This window comes from Astatotilapia calliptera, chromosome 7 (assembly GCF_964374335.1).
Source record: "Astatotilapia calliptera chromosome 7, fAstCal68.1, whole genome shotgun sequence".
Taxonomy (NCBI): Eukaryota; Metazoa; Chordata; class Actinopteri; order Cichliformes; family Cichlidae; genus Astatotilapia; species Astatotilapia calliptera.
The window spans coordinates 29,422,003-29,444,502 of NC_137428.1; the positions used below are offsets into that span (position 1 = coordinate 29,422,003).

Consider the following 22,500-nt stretch of genomic DNA (forward strand, 5'->3'; position numbering starts at 1 on the left):
CCGTGGAACGCTGACAGGCCATTCAGCTGACCACGAACATTGGAAATCTTCCCATTTCAGTCCATGGCTGGTTGACTTTTACATCGCTAAACCATTAGAAAATAAAGATTTGCTTTGTCGTTTGGTAGTGCTAATACTAATCTATCTGAGATAAATTTATCTGATAATTTTTATCTGACATAGGTAATAGCACAAGTGCAAAATTTCATGGAAACAGGACTTTCTCTCAGCAGAGAAGGACGGCCAATTTTATGTATGATAAGCTTCACTTAAAACAAGAGGCAGCCCTACTTAAACTGAATCAGTGAGTCAGTCATGACTCGAGCAGTTTGAAGTGTTGCTCTGGTCACCTCTACCAGTGTGCTCCTGGTGCTTTGTCAAAAATAAATGTTTCTCAAACATTGGGTAGATCTCAGTGCCGTTATCCCAGAGATACATTGTCACAAGACACTAAATATACTTGAAGTTGCTAATTTGATTGTAAATACAGAAAATACAGAAACATTTCAACAAAGAATTAGATTTTTCTGGATTGTAATATTTTTTGTATAGAACTATGCATGCCTTCATTTTCCTAACCACTGATGCAAGCCTTCTTGCGGGGAGGTGGGAGTGCACGAGCCTTTCCCATTTGTCATATGGAAAGAGACGGGTTACACACTGGACAGGCTGCCTGCCCATTACAAGCCCTTACAGAACTATATATGAACAGTTCATTTGTAAAAGCCTCTAAATGTTACCTCCTTCAAAAGTGAGAAAAGGCTATCAAGCAAAAGCTCTCACTGCGTAGTATACGATAAACAAATGTCATCATTTCAAATCTTACTAAATCTCCCACTGAGTCTCTTCCAAAACATGTTTTGTTTTTTCCTGGCAGAAACTTCAATTCCCTTTGTCAGCCAAAGCTACTATATCGACAACACCACTAATCAGAGGAAGCACATTAGATCGTGTGACACTCAAACAGGTCAAGTCCCATTTATCAGCATGTTCAGGCTTTTATCATAATGTTGCTTGACAAGTTAATGTATAAATTTGTATCTTAGCTCAATTGATATGACAATAGTACACTCATTTTTAGTTACTCATACTGGTTATTTGTTTCTCAATTATTTTTGACTCCTATCATTTTTTTATATTAATTTAATATTTATCTTTATGAATTTTAGGCCCAGGGGGTGGTGCAGATTTTGTGGAATATCTTTAATGCCTACGTTTAGCAACAAAGTGTGCTGTTATTTTGTGTCATTCGCGGTTACTGCTAATCTGTTTGTGATTATTTCTTTCATTCTTCTTCTTTCCAGCTGCATCTTTAATTTTCCACCAATTTCCTATGTGTTGTGCGAAGAGCTGGACTTTAAAAAAAATCATAAAATAACAACAACAACAATAATAGTAAATTTAAAAACAAAGTTCTGTTACTAAAGACAATCAAATTTTTTAAAAGCCAATGAACAGACTTAAGTCACATTACTGAAAATAAGAAATTTAAATTAGTTACTAACAACTTTTTCAATGAAAAAAAAAAAGAGCTTGATTTAAACCTTATTTAAAACCAAATACGTCAGCCTTTGAGGTTTTTGCCGCTCCTATATATGCTCGCTAATTAAATGTTTCCCATAGGAAACTGCAGTAAAAGTCTTTCTTTATTTCAGTAGTTTATGAACACTGGGACAGATGTTCACAGACCAGTGGTTAGGTAATTAGACAGTTGTGACTGTCGTAAAACACTTTAAAGCTATTGTGAAAATTTCATTATTAGCTACTTTTATTTGATTCTGTAAGAGTATGTGTGATGATTTTAGCTGTAATGAAAAGCATTCAATATCTTGTTGCAGAAGTAAAAGGAGCGAGATATGTGGTAGCATTAAATTAAAGTCCAGCTTAGACCACTCGCCTCTTTTAAAAAGCTGAGCATTATTCAGTGAAGATCACAAGAACCAAAAACAATGAGGCTTATATACTGAATGGACCTACATCCACGCCATGACTTTCTTTGTATACCTCAAATTATCTGGCCCACTTGATATATTTAGCACTATTTATCCATATACTATGTAATTTCTCCAAGGGAGCCACAATGGATCTGGCACATAGCACCACCTCTGCTAAGAAGAGATGTGACAAAAGCTCTATAGGAAGTAGGCGTCAAAAAGATTACAGTATATATAAGCTCTTAAACCCTTTCGTAAGTGGATGCTAAAGAACAAATATTAAAAACAGATTAGTAAGTACAAATACTTAGGAATAAATTGTCCTTTTTTATTTATTGTAATTCTAGCACTGACCTCTTTTTAACAAGATCCATTTTTGCTACAGAATATCTTTCCTGCAAGGAAAAAAGAGTAAAGAAGAATCCAGAGTCAGAGGGTTACAGCTCTGATCATAGCCTGGACGCTGCTGCCAAATGTCAAACTTGAGCTTGAATGATTTGGACTCTTAACTAAATGGCTAAAGACAAGCCATTCATTTAATTTTATTTTTATTTTTAAAAAGCAAGTTTCCTCTTAGAAACACAAATACCAAGTCCAAAATCAAAATTAACTGGCATATTTCTTGACATTAGCACAAGAAGGCACAAAAAATTTGAAGAATACTGCTCCACTTTGTTTTCAGTTAAAATGGTTTATAATTGAACTGGATTGCAAAAATTGTATGCAGTGAACAGAAAAGACTGAAAATGGAGGCAAGGATGGCATTCAATGTAAGATTCCACAGCTACACACTATTTTGCAAGCAGATGGCACACCCGCTACCCTGCTGAAACACTCAATCACTTCACTTCAGGAAGTATTTTTGCTCTGGTGAATACACAATGTGCATATAATGGGATACAAGTCTGACTAGTTGAAAGAATGTGGTACATTCTGATGGATGAGCTTATTCTGACACCAAGTTTCCATTCAGTTGGAGGTGTGAATGTCATTTTCCCAGACACTTGGGAGGAAAATCTGTCCTAATTTGCATGTTTGTATGTGTGAGAGCATGGCAACAAGGATTAAAATGTGACTGTAAATGAATCATTTAATCCCTGGCTTAAGGACAGCTCACTATACAAAAAGATGAGACTGAACCACTGTCTGTTCCTGGAGGAAGAAACAAGAAGGGTGCAGAGACAAGAGTTGTCTAGAGAAAGAGGTATGGAGACAACAGTGGAGAATACACAAGAGGAAAGACATTAAGAGGCACAGAATGAGTCAACAAAGTCACAGAAAAAGTAATACAGAACATAAAAAAAGCAGACAGTATAGATGAGAAAAGACTTAAACGAAATTGGACCCAAAATGTGATATATTTTCACCCTTCTGAATCTGTATTCATGAAGAAGAAAATACAGGTGATTGGATGGACAAAAGACTAGTGTGATACATTTATATGAACTGCAGTATGTTGGGTTAGTTAGACAATAATCAAGCATATGTAAACACAAATCTATGTGTAAATTATAAGCAGAATTAGATAAAAGGCAGCACAGTCTTGCACTGACGTCTGGTTCAAATCCACTGGTGGGCTCGGGTCTCTCTGAGGAGTTTGCATGTTCTCTCTGTGTCTGCGTGGGTTTTTTCCAGCTACTCCAGCTTCCTCCCACGATCCAAAGACGTGTATGTTAAGCTAACCGGTGAGTCTAAATTGAATGCAAGCATGAATGGCTGTTCATCTATCTATGTTAGCAGTGCAATAGACTGGCAACCTGTCCAGGCTGTAGTCAACCTGTCACACTATGGCAACTGGGATATATACAGCATTCCATTTGAAGATGGAAGTTGGAAATGCCAATGTTTTTCAGGGCCAAAAAAAGAACAATTGCAATGTGATGTATTGTTAATGATTGATGAATGGGTTGACTGAGTGAGCAAAACAAATCCTGTTTTCCTTGCTTTTCTGACTACTAATAATGGAACATGGTCAACCCAGGAGTCATGGAATGGAAAATGCATTAATGGGTTGTGTTACGAACTTGTATGTCCATGTGTTTGTTTGTGCAGGTGCTGTGTTTTTGTCTATGTTAATTTAGCTGTGCCAGGGCCCTGTTCCGATTGGTACGTGGACTTACTGCCCCGGTGTGATTGGATCCAGCTGGAGGACCCGCCCATTAAAAGGAGGCTGGAGTGCTACAGCGGGAGAGGTCCTCGCGTTTCTCCTCATCACCCAGCAGTAGTCCTGTGGTAGCCGCTGGCTGCAGTATACGCTTGAAAGTTGTGGAAGTGGAGTGGGTAGGGGTGAGCTGCCATTTCTTTTGATCACCCGTTTTCTCCTGTTTTGAGTTAGTTAAGGAGGTCAGACTCTGTCTTTATTTTTGACTTTATTTTGGTGAGGTCAGGGGTGCGGGATTTGTGTAGGTTTGTTTTGTTTATTGTTTTGGCCTTGGCTCACCCTGAAGTGTTGACACTCCCGTTTTGGTTCTCTTTATTCACCTTGTAAATAAATCACTTCACATCTAACGGATTTGTTGCGTGTGACTGCTTGGGTCTTGGGGAGGGAAGCGAGTGCCTCATTCATGTTATGGCCTGGCCCTAGACGGGTCGTAACATGAATTGGGGGCTCGTCCTCTGCCTTTTTCTGTGGGTTTTTGCGTGTGTTTGGTCTGTTGGCGGTTTTCTTGGGTGTGGGGGTGGTAGGTGTGTGGAATTATGGAGTTTTCTTTGGATGATTTTGTTACTTCGCCTTCGTGGGATAGAATTGTGAAGTGCAGGAAAGCGGATTTGCTTATCATTGCTAGTTGTTATGATATTCAAGTGTCCTATGGTGCCCGCAAAGCGGAGGTTAGGGACGCTTTGTGTGCAGAGCTGGTGGAGCGAGGCATCCTTCCTGCCCCGCAGGCAGCTGTAGAGCAGCCTGATGGCGGGGGTGTGAAGGTGGCTCCGGAGGCTGAGCCGGGGTCGGATGCCAAAGGGCCTGTTAACGTGCTACCAGCCGAGGCGGACTCTGATGCGGCTGAGGCGGGCTCTGACACGGCCGAGGCGGACTCTGATGCTGCTGGGGCGAAGCCTGAAGCAGCTGAGTCTGGTACGGCCGGGGAACCCCTGGCGGGGCGGTCTACGGAAGATCTCCGTTTGACCCTCCGTATTAGGGAGGTGGAAGCCCGTGCTAAAGAGCTTGAGGTACAAGCAATGCACCTCCGTGTCAGAGCTTTGGAGCTGGAGCGAAAGCCCTCCACATCTGCCTCTAGTCATCCTAGTACGTCCACCGCGGTCCCGACAGGTTTTGACATCACCAAACACGTTAAACTGGTTCCCCCGTTTCGTGAGGCCGAAGTGGATTCCTATTTTAACGCTTTTGAGCGTATAGCGGCCGCGTTAAGTTGGCCGAAGGAATTTTGGCCGCTGCTGTTACAATGCAAATTGGTTGGCAAAGCCCAGGAGGTGTGTACCAGTTTATCAATTGAGGATAGCCTGGATTATGACGTCATGAAGAAGACTGTGTTGCAGGCATATGAGCTCGTCCCAGAAGCCTACCGTCAAAAATTTAGGAAGTGTGAAAAAACCGCCAATCAGACATTTGTGGAGTTTGCCCGTGAGAAAAGTCGCCTGTTTGAACGATGGTTGCAGGCCAGTAAAGCACAGGATTTCGAGGGGCTGAAAGAGCTTCTTTTGTTAGAGGAATTCAAAAAATGTTTGCCGGACCAAGTAGTTATTTATCTGAATGAGCAAAAGGTGACCTCACTTGCTAAAGCGGCAGTGATGGCTGATGAGTTTACTCTCACCCACAAAACTATATTTTCAGCCGCTGTCTCACAGAATATTAGGGTGGGACAGGAAAGGAAGATAAAGTCACCAAAGATAGGACTGAAAGATAGACAGGAGGATGGTGTTAATCGCGACTGTTTTTATTGTCGCGAACCCGGACATCTGATCGCTGTCTGTCCTGCGCTCCGGAGGAAAGAGCAGCGCAAAGGCTCTAGAAATCCAGCGGGCGTAGGTCTCATCAAAGTTGTCCCTTTGCCTAAATCGCATTCCACTCTCACCCGTGATTTGCACCATGTGGATGCAGAAATAGAGCCACGTTTTAAACCGTTCATCACGAAAGGCTTTGTTTCTGTGACGGGAGAAGAGGGGGACAAAGTGCCTGTTACTATTCTTCGGGACACAGGTGCGCATCAGTCGTTTATGTTGGATAGTGTACTACCATTGTCAGATAAAACTGCTTGTGATTCGGATGTGTTGGTTTGGGGAATTAAGATGAGCGTTCTTCGGGCGCCGTTACACAAAGTCCATTTACATTCGCCCGTGAAAACGGGGCATGTCAAAGTTGCGGTGAGTTCCCAGTTGCCGATTAAAGGGGTTTCGTTTATTTTAGGAAATGACTTGGCTGGTGGGACAGTTTTCCCACCGCCTGAAGTGGTGGAAACGCCTATTTCTTCTGTCACTGAGGTTGCCGCCCCTTTGTTAAATGTGTTTCCTGTGTGTGCAATCACTCGTGCGCAGTCACGCAAATTTGATGACGTTATGGATGTTGCTGACACGTTTATGGCGACGCTAGACGAAAGTAAATCTCCCAGCCGTGAGAGTGGCAGAATAGCAAGCGGAAATGATGTGACAAAACTGATGCCAGAGCTGGATGAGAAATTGAATAGGGATGCATTGATAACCGCTCAGCAGAATGACTCATCACTGGCTCCCTGTTTTCTATCTGCAGCTAAGAGTGCAGGAAGTGAATCACCCACTTCTTATTTTTTGCAAGATGGAGTTCTTATGAGGAGGTGGTCCTCTGACCGGTGTGGTTTGCCTGGTGCTACGCAGGTGGTGGTGCCGAAGCCACATCGAGGGCAGGTGCTTAGCTTAGCGCATGATGCCAGCATGGCTGGACATCTTGGGGTGAACAAAACATATCATCGGGTGTTGCGCAACTTCTTTTGGCCAGGGTTGAAAGCTGATGTGGTGGCATATTGCCGTACCTGTACCACATGTCAGATGGCGGGGAAACCTAACAGACCCATTCCACCTGCTCCGTTACATCCTATTCCAGTAATAGGTGAGCCGTTTGAAAAAGTAATATTGGATTGTGTGGGTCCCCTGCCAAAAACCAAATCCGGACACCAATACATACTTACAATAATGTGTTCAGCAACAAGGTACCCAGAGGCAATTCCACTACGCACGCTGAAAGCAAAACCGGTGATAAAGGCACTACTTAAGTTTTTCTCTACTTTCGGGCTTCCAAAGGTTGTTCAAACAGACCAAGGAACGAATTTCACCTCAAAAATGTTTGCACAGGTCGTGGAGGAGTTGCACATAAATCATGTAAAATCCAGTCCATACCACCCGGAAAGTCAAGGTGCTCTGGAAAGATTCCATCAAACCCTCAAAGCTATGCTGCGCAAGTTCTGCGCGGGGTCGGATAGAGAATGGGATGAGGGTCTGCCGTTATTGTTGTTTGCAGTCAGAGAAGTCACTCAGGAATCCTTGGGATTCAGTCCGATGGATCTGGTGTTTGGACACGTGGTCCGCGGTCCCCTCCGCCTTCTGAAGGAGAGGTGGTTGTCAGAAACTTCTGAAACTCAGCATAATGTTCTGGATTATGTTAGCGGACTTCGGGAAAAGCTTCACCTTGCATGTCAGTTAGCTCGAGAGAATCTGTCACATACGCAAGCTAAAATGAAAACTCGCTATGATAAAAAAGCTGTTTGCAGAAGTTTTCAGCCGGGTGAGAAAGTGTTGGTGTTGTTGCCTGTGGTAGGGTCCAGCTTATCAGCTCAGTTCGCTGGCCCATATGTGGTGGAACAAAAACTCAGTGACAACAACTATGTGATCCAGACCCCAGACCGCCGGAGAAAGTCTAGGGTTTGTCATATTAATCTGTTAAAATCGTTTCACTCGAGGAGTCCTTCGGGTGCGCCGTCTCCAGTGTGCGCCGCTAGTACTGTTTCTCCCTATGAACCCTCTGATGACGGGCTACTCCAGAAAAGTGAAGCGCTGGGTAGCGGCCGGTTGAAAAATTCGGAGATCTTAAATGATTTAGACACATATTTAGACCACCTGTCTGAACCCGCTCGAGCTGACATCACTGATCTGATAGAAAAGAACTTATCACTTTTTTCTGATCACCCTCGTCAAACTGCGGTCCTGTGCCACGATATTGATGTGGAAGGACATAAACCGATTAAGCAACATGCTTACCGAGTGAACCCAGTGAAAAGGGCGATAATGCAGAAGGAAGTTGACTATCTCTTAGAACACGGTTTAGCCTTTCCGAGCGCCAGCGCATGGAGTTCGCCGTGTGTGCTAGTACCAAAATCCGACAACACTCCTCGGTTTTGTAATGATTACAGGAAAGTTAACGCTGTTACCAAACCTGATTCATTTCCTCTTCCTAGAATGGAGGATTGTATTGATAGAGTGGGATCGGCATCTTTGGTAATCAAACTTGATTTGTTAAAAGGTTACTGGCAAGTACCTTTAACTCCCCGAGCCTCTGAAATATCTGCTTTTGTCACGCCAGATCATTTTCTCCAGTACACGGTTATGCCGTTTGGGTTGCGTAATGCACCCGCTACTTTCCAGCGCCTTATGGCCAAAGTACTGGCGGGCGTGAATAACTGCGATGCCTACCTGGACGATGTTGTCATTTACTCATCCACCTGGTCTGACCACTTACAAACACTCTCTCTTGTTTTCAGCCGTTTTCAGGAGGCCTCGCTTACGTTGAACCTAGCCAAATGTGAATTTGGCAGAGCCACCATCACATATCTGGGAAAACAGGTGGGTCAGGGACAGATACTGCCTGTGACCGCGAAAATACAGGCGATCGTTGAGTTTCCAGTCCCACAAACGAGAAGGGCGCTGCGCCGATTTCTAGGAATGTGTGGTTATTATAGAGGGTTTTGTAAGAACTTTGCCACTGTCGTCGTTCCTCTCACCGATTTGATCAGTCCGATGAAGCCTTTTGTGTGGACGCCTGTTTGTCAGACTGCTTTCGAGTCTGCGAAAGCATTACTGTGCAGTTCCCCTGTTCTTACGGCCCCGAATTTCATGTCCCCTTTCAAGCTCGAGGTTGACGCTAGTGCGGTTGGTGCAGGAGCTGTCCTTATGCAGGAAGACCATTGCGGCGTGGATCGCCCAATTTGTTACTTTTCAAAAAAATTCAACAAACATCAGATGAACTACAGTACCATTGAAAAGGAAGCCCTTGCCTTGTTGTTAGCCCTACAGCATTTCGAGGTGTATATCGGATCCAGCTCTATCCCTGTTCAAGTGTTCACTGACCATAACCCATTGGTTTTTCTCTCCCAGATGCAAAACTCAAATCAGAGACTTATGCGTTGGTCCCTTCTTTTGCAAGACTTCAACCTGCAGATCAAGCATAAGAAAGGGACGGAAAATGTCATCGCGGACGCCCTGTCAAGAGCAATTTTGTAGTTTAGGAATTAAACAATAGGAGGATTGTTTAAATCTTATGGAAGGGGGTGTTACGAACTTGTATGTCCATGTGTTTGTTTGTGCAGGTGCTGTGTTTTTGTCTATGTTAATTTAGCTGTGCCAGGGCCCTGTTCCGATTGGTACGTGGACTTACTGCCCCGGTGTGATTGGATCCAGCTGGAGGACCCGCCCATTAAAAGGAGGCTGGAGTGCTACAGCGGGAGAGGTCCTCGCGTTTCTCCTCATCACCCAGCAGTAGTCCTGTGGTAGCCGCTGGCTGCAGTATACGCTTGAAAGTTGTGGAAGTGGAGTGGGTAGGGGTGAGCTGCCATTTCTTTTGATCACCCGTTTTCTCCTGTTTTGAGTTAGTTAAGGAGGTCAGACTCTGTCTTTATTTTTGACTTTATTTTGGTGAGGTCAGGGGTGCGGGATTTGTGTAGGTTTGTTTTGTTTATTGTTTTGGCCTTGGCTCACCCTGAAGTGTTGACACTCCCGTTTTGGTTCTCTTTATTCACCTTGTAAATAAATCACTTCACATCTAACGGATTTGTTGCGTGTGACTGCTTGGGTCTTGGGGAGGGAAGCGAGTGCCTCGCTCATGTTATGGCCTGGCCCTAGACGGGTCGTAACAGTTGAGAAAACACAAAATCTGTGTTTACTATACAGAGTTTACTTGAGATGGGTGCTTAGGTACATGTCACGGCGGGGTGCGTCGATGTATTTTTTAAACGGACCCAAGAGTAGACACTGCAGGAGACGGAGCTGGTTTGCAAAACAAAAGCGAATCTTTATTAGGGCTAAATGAAGGCAAACAAGAAGAATGCTAAGGGGAAAAACAGAAAACGACAAAACTACACTGGGAGCAGACTATGAACGCCTATGAAACTGTGAAACCTATGATGCCTATGGTGTGGAATAACAGACAACCTGACAATGAGTGAACGGAAACACAGACTAAATACACACTATCAGGGGGAGTGGAAACACATGAGGAAACAGCTGACACAAATGAACCTAAGGACATTACAGGAGAAGTGAATCTAAACACAATGATAAAGACACAACAGACTATTTTAAAATAAAACAGGAAACACTGAGAACATACAACAATCAAAGAATAAAACGAAGATACACAAAACATTGAGTTACAGACCCAGTACTATGACAGTATATTAACTTGCATGTTTTTTGACTTATTTTAAGCCCAAAAGATCAAGATCTGTGATTTATTTCCTAGCAAATAACGCCTTTATTTCCCCATATTTCCCATCATGGCATCTTATCTTCTGGCAGGCTTGCTGGCCAGGTTCCTGTGGTTGCAGTCCCTGATATCATTCAGTTCCTTATGCAAAAAGAAACTTGTAAGGCATCAGATGGACTCTAACTTCCACTGCAGCTATTTACAACTGACCATACTTTTGCTCCGGAGATCTACTTTTGCTTGAGTGCCTCTCTAAAAAGAACCTGCAGCACATGGATATAAGTTCACGTGCCAAAATGTCAACCTCACCGAGGCAGCAAAGCAGAACAACGACTACTGTCATCAACTGCAGTCCAAGACTGTGAAGTTTAGTGAGTCTGCAGGGTCAGGGAAACTCTGATTATATTGCTTAATGTTTTATTTGATCGAGTTGGTGTCCATGTACACACTGGAGAGAATGCTAATTATTGCTTTATAATTTACTGACAAAGTCACAATATAAGGTGCTACTTAATTATTTCTATAAGAAGGTATGGGGTCTGCCTCCATACATGTGCTTGCATGAATGCATATCCACCCTCATTACTGAAACAAACAGAAACAAATTCTGTGGGAAATGCTTTAGTTTCATATGATAAATTATAAAAGGGACACCTACACACTGTTTGGAATGATGCCCACAATGGCTTGCAGTTTTTTTGCATTTTGAAGAATGCTTTTTGTCAGAGAGTGTGTGTAAACCTCCTTGCTGAGACAGCCACCGGCTTGTCACAAAATCTTGTTTACTATGAGAAAAATGTGCTTAATTTGTGCAACTTGTACCTCATTTCTGAGAGGCCAGAAAGATGCACCTGTTTAAACACAAGTCTCTGCATTCTTTTTTCCCAAAATGAGCAAATTTCAGTACAAAGGGTATTAATGGCAGGCCTAAAAATTACAGTACAAATTAACCTTCACTTTATGGCAGAAGACAGACGGTATGTACTGAGTGATGCCAAAGTCAATGAAAAATCCAGCAGAGTTAAAGAGGAAAATCTACTCAGTACCCAAAACATTTAGTGTAATATGTGTCTTTCTCCTCACTTCCGAAAACAAATCTATTACAGTTTCACTGTTAGAAGTCCACTTCTCATGTTTTTTCCCCCTAATATGGACATGCATCAGTAACAGAAGGGTAGATAACCTTTGTGACTGAATGGGGTAGTGGGAGATGGTAAAACGGGGATGCCAAGTAGAAAGAGGACTTAAAATGTCAGCAAGAGATTAAAGATAAACAAACTGATGGAGCCAATTAAAACAGCCCCCCTACAACTGGAGCCTAATTTAATAAGCATAAGTTTAAGTGTCTCCATTGAGGGTAAAAAGCCCCCAAACCTTCTTTGAAGTTCTTCTCTCTGTGGGTGCTAATGTGGCATGGCAATGAGAGAAAGCCCAACAGACACATGGACTGAATAAAGCTTAGCCAGTGTCCCTTGATAGTGGGGATAAAAGAAGGTTACACACAAATACATAACAGACCTGACAGAATTAGACTTTGACTTGTTTGTTTCTATGGGTTAACCTATACACCAATTATCCACAACACTAGAAACCCACTGGAAGGTTGAGTGTACAGCACGAATCATATTACAAACAAATGTTCTGCTGGGAAATCTTGGATCCCGGCATTCCTCTTGATTTAACTTTGACATGCAATATCCACCTTAATATTGCTGCAGACTCTACACGAGGAAGCCAACATGGAAGTGCCAAAACTGCAGCCCACTGAGGCTGACTGTAAAAGTAAGCCCCAAATCAACAGTGTTAAAATGCATGTTTACAGCCTGGTACAAGACAAGATTTTGGATAGTTTCCCACTTTTAAAAAACTGTTTGGTCATTGGATTTTTTTTTTTTAAACAACTCACTTGTGTTCATTTTGTTCGAGCTTAAAGATGGAAGGTGCGGCTGCTTTGATTGACGGGACAGCGTCTGTGATGCTGTAGCCTTTTGGAGTATTTCAAATGGAATCTCACTCAATAAACATGTCCTCTCATGGCCTTACTCCAGTTTATGCTCCAGATGCTAGGTGAAATTCGAGTATTTGATCTGTGTCACATGGCACTTTTTAGCAATTATCTGTCTCTATGCATTGCACACATCCAGTTGATGGATGTTTAGAGAAAAACACTTCCTCATCTGTGCAGCCGAGTGATGTAAACATGTTAAGTTAAAAATCTGAAAGCAGCCTTTGTTTTTGTTCCTTTTGCTTGCATCAACTTTGGGAAATCTCAAACTATAACAGAAAGGTCATACGGTGATATGTAATTGCCTGTCATTCAAATAATCAGCCATCAGTGTCACATGTACACCATTGTTAATCTCTGTGACCTTTAATGGTATGGAAAATTGTCAAACAAATCCACTTTACATGAGCTAGGAACTGTATAATAGAGTGGCATTGCATCAATATGTTTGCTCTATGAGCAGGTAGTATGCAAATTCATCTATGTAATTCCATTTTAAAGTTCAATTCAATTCAGTTTTATTTAAATAACACTAATTCAGAACAACAGTTGCTTCAAGGCAGTGTGTACAGTAAAGACTCTACAGTATTAGAAAGACACCCCAACAGTTACCAAACTGTTAGTATGTATATAAGTTTCACAACAATTTTGTGTCTGAAAAATTCCGAGTTTCATGTCACTTTTCTGCAACTTGCTTGGTGTGTAATGGCCTTATGCCTATTGTAGCAGTTAAAAGGGATGGTTCATAGTCACCTGACTCAGTCCTACATTTAAGCTTGATCAAAAAGGAACATTTTTAAGCCTAAGCTTGAAAGTAGAGAGGGTGTCTGTCTCCTGAATCCAAACTGGTAGCTGGTTTCACAGGAGAGGAGCCTGATAGCTGATGGCTCTGCCTCCCATTCGCCTTTTACAAACTCTAGGAACCACAAGTAAGTGCAGTCTGAGAGTGAAGTGCTCTATTAGGACAATAAGGTACTATGGCGTCTTTAAGATAGGAGGGGGCCTTAATAAGTTCAGAGATAAAGGAGTGACTATGTATGTAAGGATGTATATATGGACTGCCCTGGTACACAATTCATAAAGCCATGAAAGAGCTGCCGCATGTTTCTATAGTGATCCTTGCAGTGATGTCTGTTTAGCTTTAGCTGAGGAATGTTGGCAACTGGCATGTCTACATTAAGCATGCTCATTCAAAAATACACACAGAGCATGCACACACGTGCAAGTGTGTCCATATCGCTGTGTTTGACTCTATTTTTAAACTTGAGTCCGAAACAGCAAAGCTCTGTTCTTACCATAAACCCAAATGCAAAATTAAGCCCACTTCAGAATGCGATTCAAACAGTCAAATAAACTGCAATTTACAGGATCACGAGTGCCTCTTAAAATTCTGCAGATTGTTACTGGCTCATTATATTCACTTGATAGGAGTTTGAGTATCAACAGTGGACTAGAGAAAGTAGGTCTAATTGCCAGTGATATTTGGATGGAGACGCAGCTTATCTCTGCCACCCACTCAATCTCTCTTGGTCTTCTTCCTGCTCCTGTAATTCTCCTCATTTTATTTGGACATTCAGACGAATAGGATCATGAACCCATAGCGGTCTTGAAGTTGACTGCAAAGATGACAAACATTTGTCCTCATCCAGTCCCTCACCTTTTCTTTATTTCAACCATCTATTTCACTTGTTCAGAAATGACAACTGCTTTGTAACGACAAATAATGAGATCACTAGTGTGGCACTGATCAACACATACACACACACACACCGATCTATACACATTTTATAAAACAGAAACACACAAACAAGAAGAAAGTGGCATTCACATATAGACATAACCACATTTATTATAATTCTGCCAATTTCTGCAAGCAATTTCAGAGAAGCTTTGTTGTTCCTTTTGGGTTTTCTTGATCGTGCTAGTAAAGCCGTCTATTGGCAGTTCAGTTGGCATGGCTATGGATTATTTTAGGTTTTAGCATGTGAGCCAGCATAACACCAGAAACCACTGTAATTACAAGATGTAGTCGGCCCTTTGAATAGCAACAGCAACCAAAACCTTGATCCGGTCAAAGACAAGAGGGAAGGCGAGGCCCCCGAAGTTAAAATAGAACTGTCCACATGGAGTTGATTTGAGGTTTTCTATATGGGGAGCCCTGGAGAGTGCCTGCACAAGTAATGAAGTCAGTTCAAACCAATCGCGTGCAGCTCTGTTGTGGAAAACATCACTCACTTGCCCACAATATTAAATCCATCACTACTGTAAAACTAAACAAAAATAGATGGGAGAGAACTACTGTGTTGAGACTAAGATATCCACCCTTTTCTGCTGAAATAAAAAGCAGATAAACTGATAAGATCCAGCCTGGAGTGCTTGTGCCACCAACCAGTTCAATCATTTTACTGTTACATAAAGTCAGACGGCAGAAAAAGAGTGAATTTGTTTTGGTGCATATAAATCTGAAATGCACATGCAACCCACAAAAACACATCCCAGAGCACTAGAGGCTTGTTTTACTAGGATATTTTAGACTCGCCAGTATAGTTAGGTAGTCATAATTTAACTCAGAGAGTTACACAGAAATGAGCACTGGTTTTATGGACTCGCTTCCATTTTCTGCTGGAGTAAATAAAGATAAGTGTTTTGATGTGGTTGCATGACCAGCTGTGTCTTAATTTTCCCAAAATGTGTTGCAAATTATTCCACTGATATCTGATTACTTACATTTGAGCCATTGTCAGAGTCACTCTTTGTGAAACCAGCCAAAGATCAGGAAAATTCAGAACTTCATTATTAGAAAGGGATTTAGCAGTTTGAACAAACAAGGCAAGACCAACTATCACATTCATGGCTTAAATAATACAGACAAATTCATTTGCTGGCTGAAAACATTATGCAGAAGTGCTGCAGCTGCCACACTTAACTCCCACACCAGCATGCTACAGCGCAGCCAACAGAGCACCAGGGCCCTTAAGATCCTTGCTGAATTGGGCTCTAAGGATATTATGAACTCTGACAGTTTCCTCAGAAACTTGCAAGTCCCAAGAGAACTTTTACACTTAGCAAAGCTGCAATGACAGATTGGAAAGGAGCAGATTGAAGGACTGGTTCATTTCCACAGTATCTCCCTCTTCCCGAGAAGCCAGGAATGTGTTATATATTACATGATGAACGCTCTCTCTCTCGCTCTCTGTTAATCATGACACAATGCTGCACAGAAATCTACCCCTTGACATCAGAGAAAAAAATGCCCTTGTCCTGGATATAATCCCCATGGCGCAGTAGTACAGACATAAGGGTCACACGTCAAGATAGAAGTGGAACGGTAGTGCTAAAAGTATCCAAAAGTCGGGCATGATAGAAATGAAGTAGCATTTTACTTTTTCCTGCTTTTCATTCGATATCTGCTGTCTTTTCTTTTCCTTCTTTGTTAGTTTTTTTTGATAATATATAGCTGATTAGTCATTTCGGTGCACAATGCTTCCATCACTCCTTCCCTTGACTGTTTCTGCATCCAGCTTTCTCTTTGAGCTGCCTCTCTCCCTGGGCCTCTACGTGTAATCAGAAGAACCATGATGTGCTGGTAGAAAGAAAGCATCCTATATCTGGGTTGGAAGAAGAAAATTGAAGGAAGGAGACTGAATGACTGAGGGGACAGAATATAATACTGGTGAACTGCGCACTCATGAGAGGCAAAGAAAGAGCTAATGAGGAGTGTTGGGGCTGGGCACGCCGGTTGCATGAGAATTCAGTATTATGAGGTCTAGCAGTGAAGAGGAAAAAAGGGAGCAGTGGTAAAGAGGGTGGCGTCAACCAGGGTTTCCTTTTTTTCCCTTCTTTACTCAGTGGACAGAAGACCAGATGGTGCTCTCATTAAAGGAATTATGAAGCAAAATGAGAGTTAGAGGCAGTCTGGTAAGGAATGGTTATCCCATCAGGCATATACCACACACTTATTTGGTTTTATTGCTTAAAGACATGAAAAAATAAATAAGTTAACATTTTCAGCATTAAAAGATTAAATGCAGGAAAGTCACTTTTTCCACACTTTTACAGCATTAAAGTGTACTTAAGGTGCTTTTATCAACAACTTTTACGCTCACCACACCTAGCTTAAGACAGCTGCAATAGCAAGTACAATATTAGAGATGAACAGTTCCCAGAGGAAGTCAGACATTCAGTACTGGAGTAGAAAGCAGCCATCAGGATTAAAATGACATTATGAGTGGAAAACATAGTGCAGGGACCATTATAGCTGTTGTGTAGTAGTTCCCTCATATGCTGAAATTGCAAATTGGTGCTCTGCAGTGATGTACTGGACTAGATAACAGCAAAGCTGAAAACTGCATGACCAGAGCTGTGCTTAAGTTTGTGGTGCAGTTAATTATGGTCACTGTGTACAGTGGTTACAAAGAGAGATGGATACATTCAGCGCTACATTCAGCACGACTAAAAGCCAAGAAATAGCTCTGAAGTGTAATGGGACTGTGGAGCAGTAGAGCTGGGGATCAGGACACGCTTCTGTGGGTAGATGGTTGTTTTTGTGGACCGAGTCCCAAATGTATAGCACTTATGAAAACCACTGGGCTGAGCCGGGGAGAAGCTATACTCAGACCCTCAACAACTAATTATCCACCTGTTTTTCAGCAGCTCAGGGTGATTTCATTCAATTCAATTCAATTCAATTTTATTTATATAGCGCCAAATCACAACATAAGTCGCCTCAAGGCGCTTCATGTTGTGATTTCATCAATGCAGGAGAAGTCTTATTTAAAAGTTAATCAACCAATCACAGGGGAGAACAGTGCTCATCTGTCCATCTGCCTACCCATGACCATCCTGAAGCTGCTTTCACATACTGAGAAAAAAATCCTGGTATTGCACACATGCTATATGCTGAAACTGTTGAGTCTATGGCGCTAACGTTACGATAGGGAATGACATGGTGTCAGAGCGTCGATAAAGGCCCAGCTTTCAAGCAAAACTTCTCCAGTGTGTTAATTTGTGTATTTATTCTGCTTCATCAAATTACAAATTGGAGACTTTGAGGTTCTGGAATGTTGATTAGAAAAATCAAGAAATGTGTGGATGTCACCTTGGGTTCTGAGACACTGTGACAAGTATGTCTTCATTATTTTCTCTAGACTTTTAGACATAACTAACTGTTTCGTTGCAGAAATTACTCCATTAATCAGCAATGAAAACAATGTGTCTAACCACTCCTGTCAGTGATGCTTAGACATTACCCCCACTACTATTTATAGGCTAAAAATTACGTAAACATTATAGTCAAACCCATCTAAAGCCACTCGTAGTGAAGCAGCTAACACAAACCTGAGGAGAGCCAATGTAAACACATGACTGATGAGGATAGTGCTTTAAGTAGCAAATATTAAACCCAACCAGTCATCCCCAACTCAAACCAGGATGGTTTAGTGGTAAGAAAAACTACTTAAGTCAAGGACACATTGTTCTGTTTCTCCTGGCTACATAAGAGACCAAGTATTTGTTGAGTATCAAGATGGCTTTAAGGTATGGCGACCAAACATTTGCAATTAACCCACTGTATTCTTCAAACCTGAGAAACTGAAGGTCAAAACATGTCTGTAGGTCTGAGTATTGAAGACCAAGGAAACAAAATGTTGTCTCCAAAACATCCACCAGGTAATATGTGGAACTGGTCGAGCTTGAAAACCAACCCTGAAAGTTCTTTGATAACAGACTTAATGTGCAATCTTCTCCATCACAACCACCAACAGCGACAAAAAAAGACAAACAAGCAGCTGGCAGAGACGAATGCAGGGAGACACAAGCTGAATGAACAGCAATACAATATGAATCCATCAAAGCTCGGAGGGATGAATCTCTATGGGGAGACTGATTATGATTTTATATTAGGCAAAACAATGTGGAGATAACAAGAAATAGTAAAACCTAATGAGACAGTTAAGTTGATCTGTAATATAGCCATTAATGTATACACTTAATTAGAGTGTCTCAAGAGTTCCTAATTAACAGATACTTGTTTAATTTGCAAGTCCGCAGCTCATTAAACTCCAAATATAAAGTGGAAGTATTGTGAGCCCAAGCTGCTGATGAAAATATTATACAATAGCTTTAATTTGCTGAATACAGTTCACTGAGAAGAATGGGGGGTTTTTTTTTTTGACTGTACCATGGCTTATTCATAAAACAGAGTGTAAATAGTAAAATTCACATTACAATTATGGACTTGTTCCACACTTTAATTCCATTTATCGCCACAGTAAACTAATGAAAACTATTAAACTAGCAGCTCACGCCAGTAATAGGTTTGCACTTTATCTTTTTTTTCCCTCATGCTGATCAAACTCAGCATGAGGAAAATATACTGAAGTAGTCTTTTAGAGGCATTACTGAGGAAAGGAAATAATGTCCTATGGCTGAGGTTGTCGTCGCGCTGGAAGGGAGCCCCGCTTGCCATTCATCAGTGGAGGATATACTTTGTCAGCATGCTGTGGAGGAGGTCGATATGCCGCCAAGGCAAATACATTTACATTTATTTATTGAACACCATTACAGGGACTCTGATTCCTGCTTTGGCAACAGTCTCCTATTTTTCTCCATTACAACCAGTCTGCAACGCCAGGCTACCCTAGGGACACTGGACCGCTTCGAGGTGTTACAGTTTCGATCAAATGGAAAGGACGGCATTCCTACATGCAAAAGTAGGGTAAACTGCTCATTTCCGAGAGTTGGTATGCCCACGGGAGGTCTGAAAACTTTCCACTCCCCATGCATGTCTAAAAACGTTAATGTAGCAAACTTCCTATCCCCGTGTAAAAAGATGGAAAACTTACCACCCCCATGTCCAGCTGCTCGGTACTCAGAGAAGGAGCCGCTCCAGCCAGAGGTAAAAACCACAATACCGGCATCACCACCACCAACAGCAGCATCTTAGGAGAGATATTCCTCATCCACTTGTGAAGAACCAAAGAAATCATGATGCCCTATGACAGGCTGATCCTGCAGGGCTCAGACATCGACCCCGGCAGCCGCATCCATTGGATAAATCGTACGCCGACACTCTGTGAAATGTGCCCGAGTCAGTCTACCTCACTGTTGACCGTAAGCACATAAAACACATTAAACCCGTTTTTTTCTCTCTCTCTTCGGTAGGGACGTTAAGGAATTTCAAGTTTTTGTTTTCTACGAAATAACACTTGTGATCACCGCCTAAGTGGTCACAACAAGAAGTAACAAACTGAATATTCTCAGTCTGTATAAGAAGTCCTTCACAGGTTATTTATTCCAGCAGCAAGACACCCGAGGTCCGCTCCGGATCGTGCACCCTCGAACACTGTGGAAAGAAAGCAGCTGTGTGCGGCTTTGTCCCGGGCAGGAGAGGAGATCGCACGTTGACAGGCACGCTGAGAGAGTGGATGAGTATTTGGCTCAAAGGATTCTGGGGAAGGAGGGAGAAGGGGGGAGAAGGGGAGTTCAGCGCCTTTCTCAGCCCACTTGGACTCTACTTAATGTATGACGCGCGTCGTGCGTAACGTGAAGGTCTCAGGGGTGGTTTGGGTTAAGACATAAAGCACAGTTTATCGATTTTGCTCTTTTATCCTTACACGAGAAATGTGTCAGTGTTAAGTGTGTATATTTCTTGGGCTAAATCCTGTTATGAAGCAGTAGCGTGAATTTGAGTTTGTCTGTGTGTTACACAAACAGGAGATCGAAGAAAGATGCAAAAGAGCGTCTTTTAACCATGCATCGTGGTAATAACATTGCAATACCAGTATGCTTGTTGTTCCCTGAAACGGAAATACAGCGATATATACTGGAAGGGTCAGACAGAATCTTTGAGATATTCGTATTTCGCAGTTGGTAAATCCTCTTAACTTCATGATTGCTCGAATTTCCTTTGGTGCCAGTGGATTAAAAAAAAAGTGAATAATTTATTATGGATTAACTGCAAGTGGATGCATCGATACACCCGCCAGGATCATTTGCCTTTATTGTCATTGTCACAAGAACAAGACAGTACAGGCTCTCCAACAACAATTAATAATAACTAATAAATGATAAATAAATAGTAAAATTAAAATAGTAAATACAAATTAATTTTATGTAATTTAAAGCCAGGAAGAGTTGTGTATGCGAGCCATTAAGAAGTCTGATTGCTTGTGGATGGAAACTGTTTGTCATTCCACAAGTCGTTGCTTTAATGGACCTGAACCTGTTGCCTGATGGGAGCAGCTGGAACAGGTGATGGGCAGAGTGAGAAGAGTCAGTGAGGATAGGTAGCTGCAAACAGCGGGAGGAGATGGTTGTAATATATGGAAGCTCTGCCCCAATGATCTTTCCAGCAGTTTTAATGATCCTCTGGATGGCTTCCTGTTCTTCCTTTTGTGCAGCTAAAGAGCCAGGTAGCAACACTCGCAGCACACAGGCAGAAACTGACCAACAGTCTCTGTGGTAGCTTTGCTTTCCTCTGTTTCCTGAAAGAAAAGAGGCATTGTTGGGCTTTACTGATGGCCAAAGCTGTGTTGGAGTCCCAGGATAGTTTCTTGTGAACATTATCCCCAAGAACTACAAGCTGGTGACACACACCATCTCCTTACTCTTAATGTAAAGTGCGGGATGGTTACGCAGACCTGACCTCAGGAGATCCACAATCATCTCTTTTGTTTTGCTGATATTCAGGCAGAGTGTGATCAGAGCACCAGACTGTCAATTTATCTTTCTTCCTGTAAGGCCAAACACTGTGGTCTCATTCCCACTTTGGGGACTCTATGAATTTGCGGTAAGAAATATGACTTTTAATTTTAAATTTCAATTTGTCTGTTTAGTCTTAATCTTAGTCCTGAATTTGTCTTAATTGACAAAGAGTACATTTACAACACAAGACTTAGAGATAAAGTAATAATTAAGACACAAAGTGGGTTGGGGTTCACCATGACACATTTTGAATTATCTTGCTACAGGCCATTAAGATAGTAAACTTGGAACTCTTCCAGATCTCCTCAATGTGCAGTTTTAATCACTGCTAATTAAGGCTAGGTGATCCAATTTTTAGTCCTTATTATTCCCTAAGTGTGACTTTATTCAACTAATATTTTAATACATGGCAGCACAGCAGTGTGGTGGTTAGCACTGTCGCTGTACAGCAGGAAAGTCCTTGGTTCAAATCATATCATAGTGCTTCTATGTGAAGTTTGCATGTGCTTTTTTCTGTGTCTGTTTGGGTTTTGTCCTGGTACTCTGGCTTTCTCCCCCAGTAACAAAGACATGCATGTATTAGGTTAATTGGCACATATAAATGATTGACTTATCTCCCTGTGTCAGTCCTGTAACAGATTGGTGACCTGTCCAGGATGTAGTCCACCTCTCATTCTGCGACAGTGGGTATAAGGTCCTATGACCCTGGATAAGTGAAAGTGAATGAATGGACAGATTGAAAATGCAATGGCAAGGAATGAAGGAACTTTGAGTTAATTGGCACATAAAGAGTTTAAAAGGGTTATTTGATTGGTGTTGGACAGGCAGACGTCATGGTTGCTTCTTCACTGCATCATCCATGGGAACATTTCAAAGTAGATCACAGCCAAGGTTATTCAGTCAGCTCTTTGACGCCACTGTGCCCTTTCAGGACGTCACAGTGGCAGCAGTCGTAGTCGAAGCAATCATCTAAGTAGTAATATTATTGATGCAGATTTTCAATTAAACCATGAGCAGTAAGTGTTCAAAGAGTTAAAGAACATGGGACTCAATAAACATATCAGCAGAAGTTAGGTCAGTGAAGTAGAGAATCTGCATATGTCTCTGAAATGCAAAGATGTTTTATTTTGTACCCCTCATTACACTTCTATTTTCACCATTTTTGAGAAAACATCAGAGAAAACACAAAACAATTTGCTGCGCTACAGAGATAATTATTATATGAAACAGAGGTA

The 22,500-nt window shown here is 41.9% G+C and overlaps 1 protein-coding gene across 1 annotated transcript in view; it reads right to left on the minus strand.

The window, feature by feature from the left end:
- LOC113025907 (matrix metalloproteinase-17-like) overlaps nucleotides 1–20,017 on the minus strand; it is a 99,781-nt gene extending 79,764 nt beyond the window's left edge. The window contains exon 1 of the mRNA XM_026174149.2: nucleotides 19,405–20,017. Within this exon, the coding sequence (XP_026029934.1) occupies nucleotides 19,405–19,548 (144 nt within the window). The 5' untranslated portion in view covers nucleotides 19,549–20,017. The remainder of the gene's footprint in view (nucleotides 1–19,404) is intronic.
- Between the last annotated feature and the right edge of the window lie 2,483 nt (nucleotides 20,018–22,500).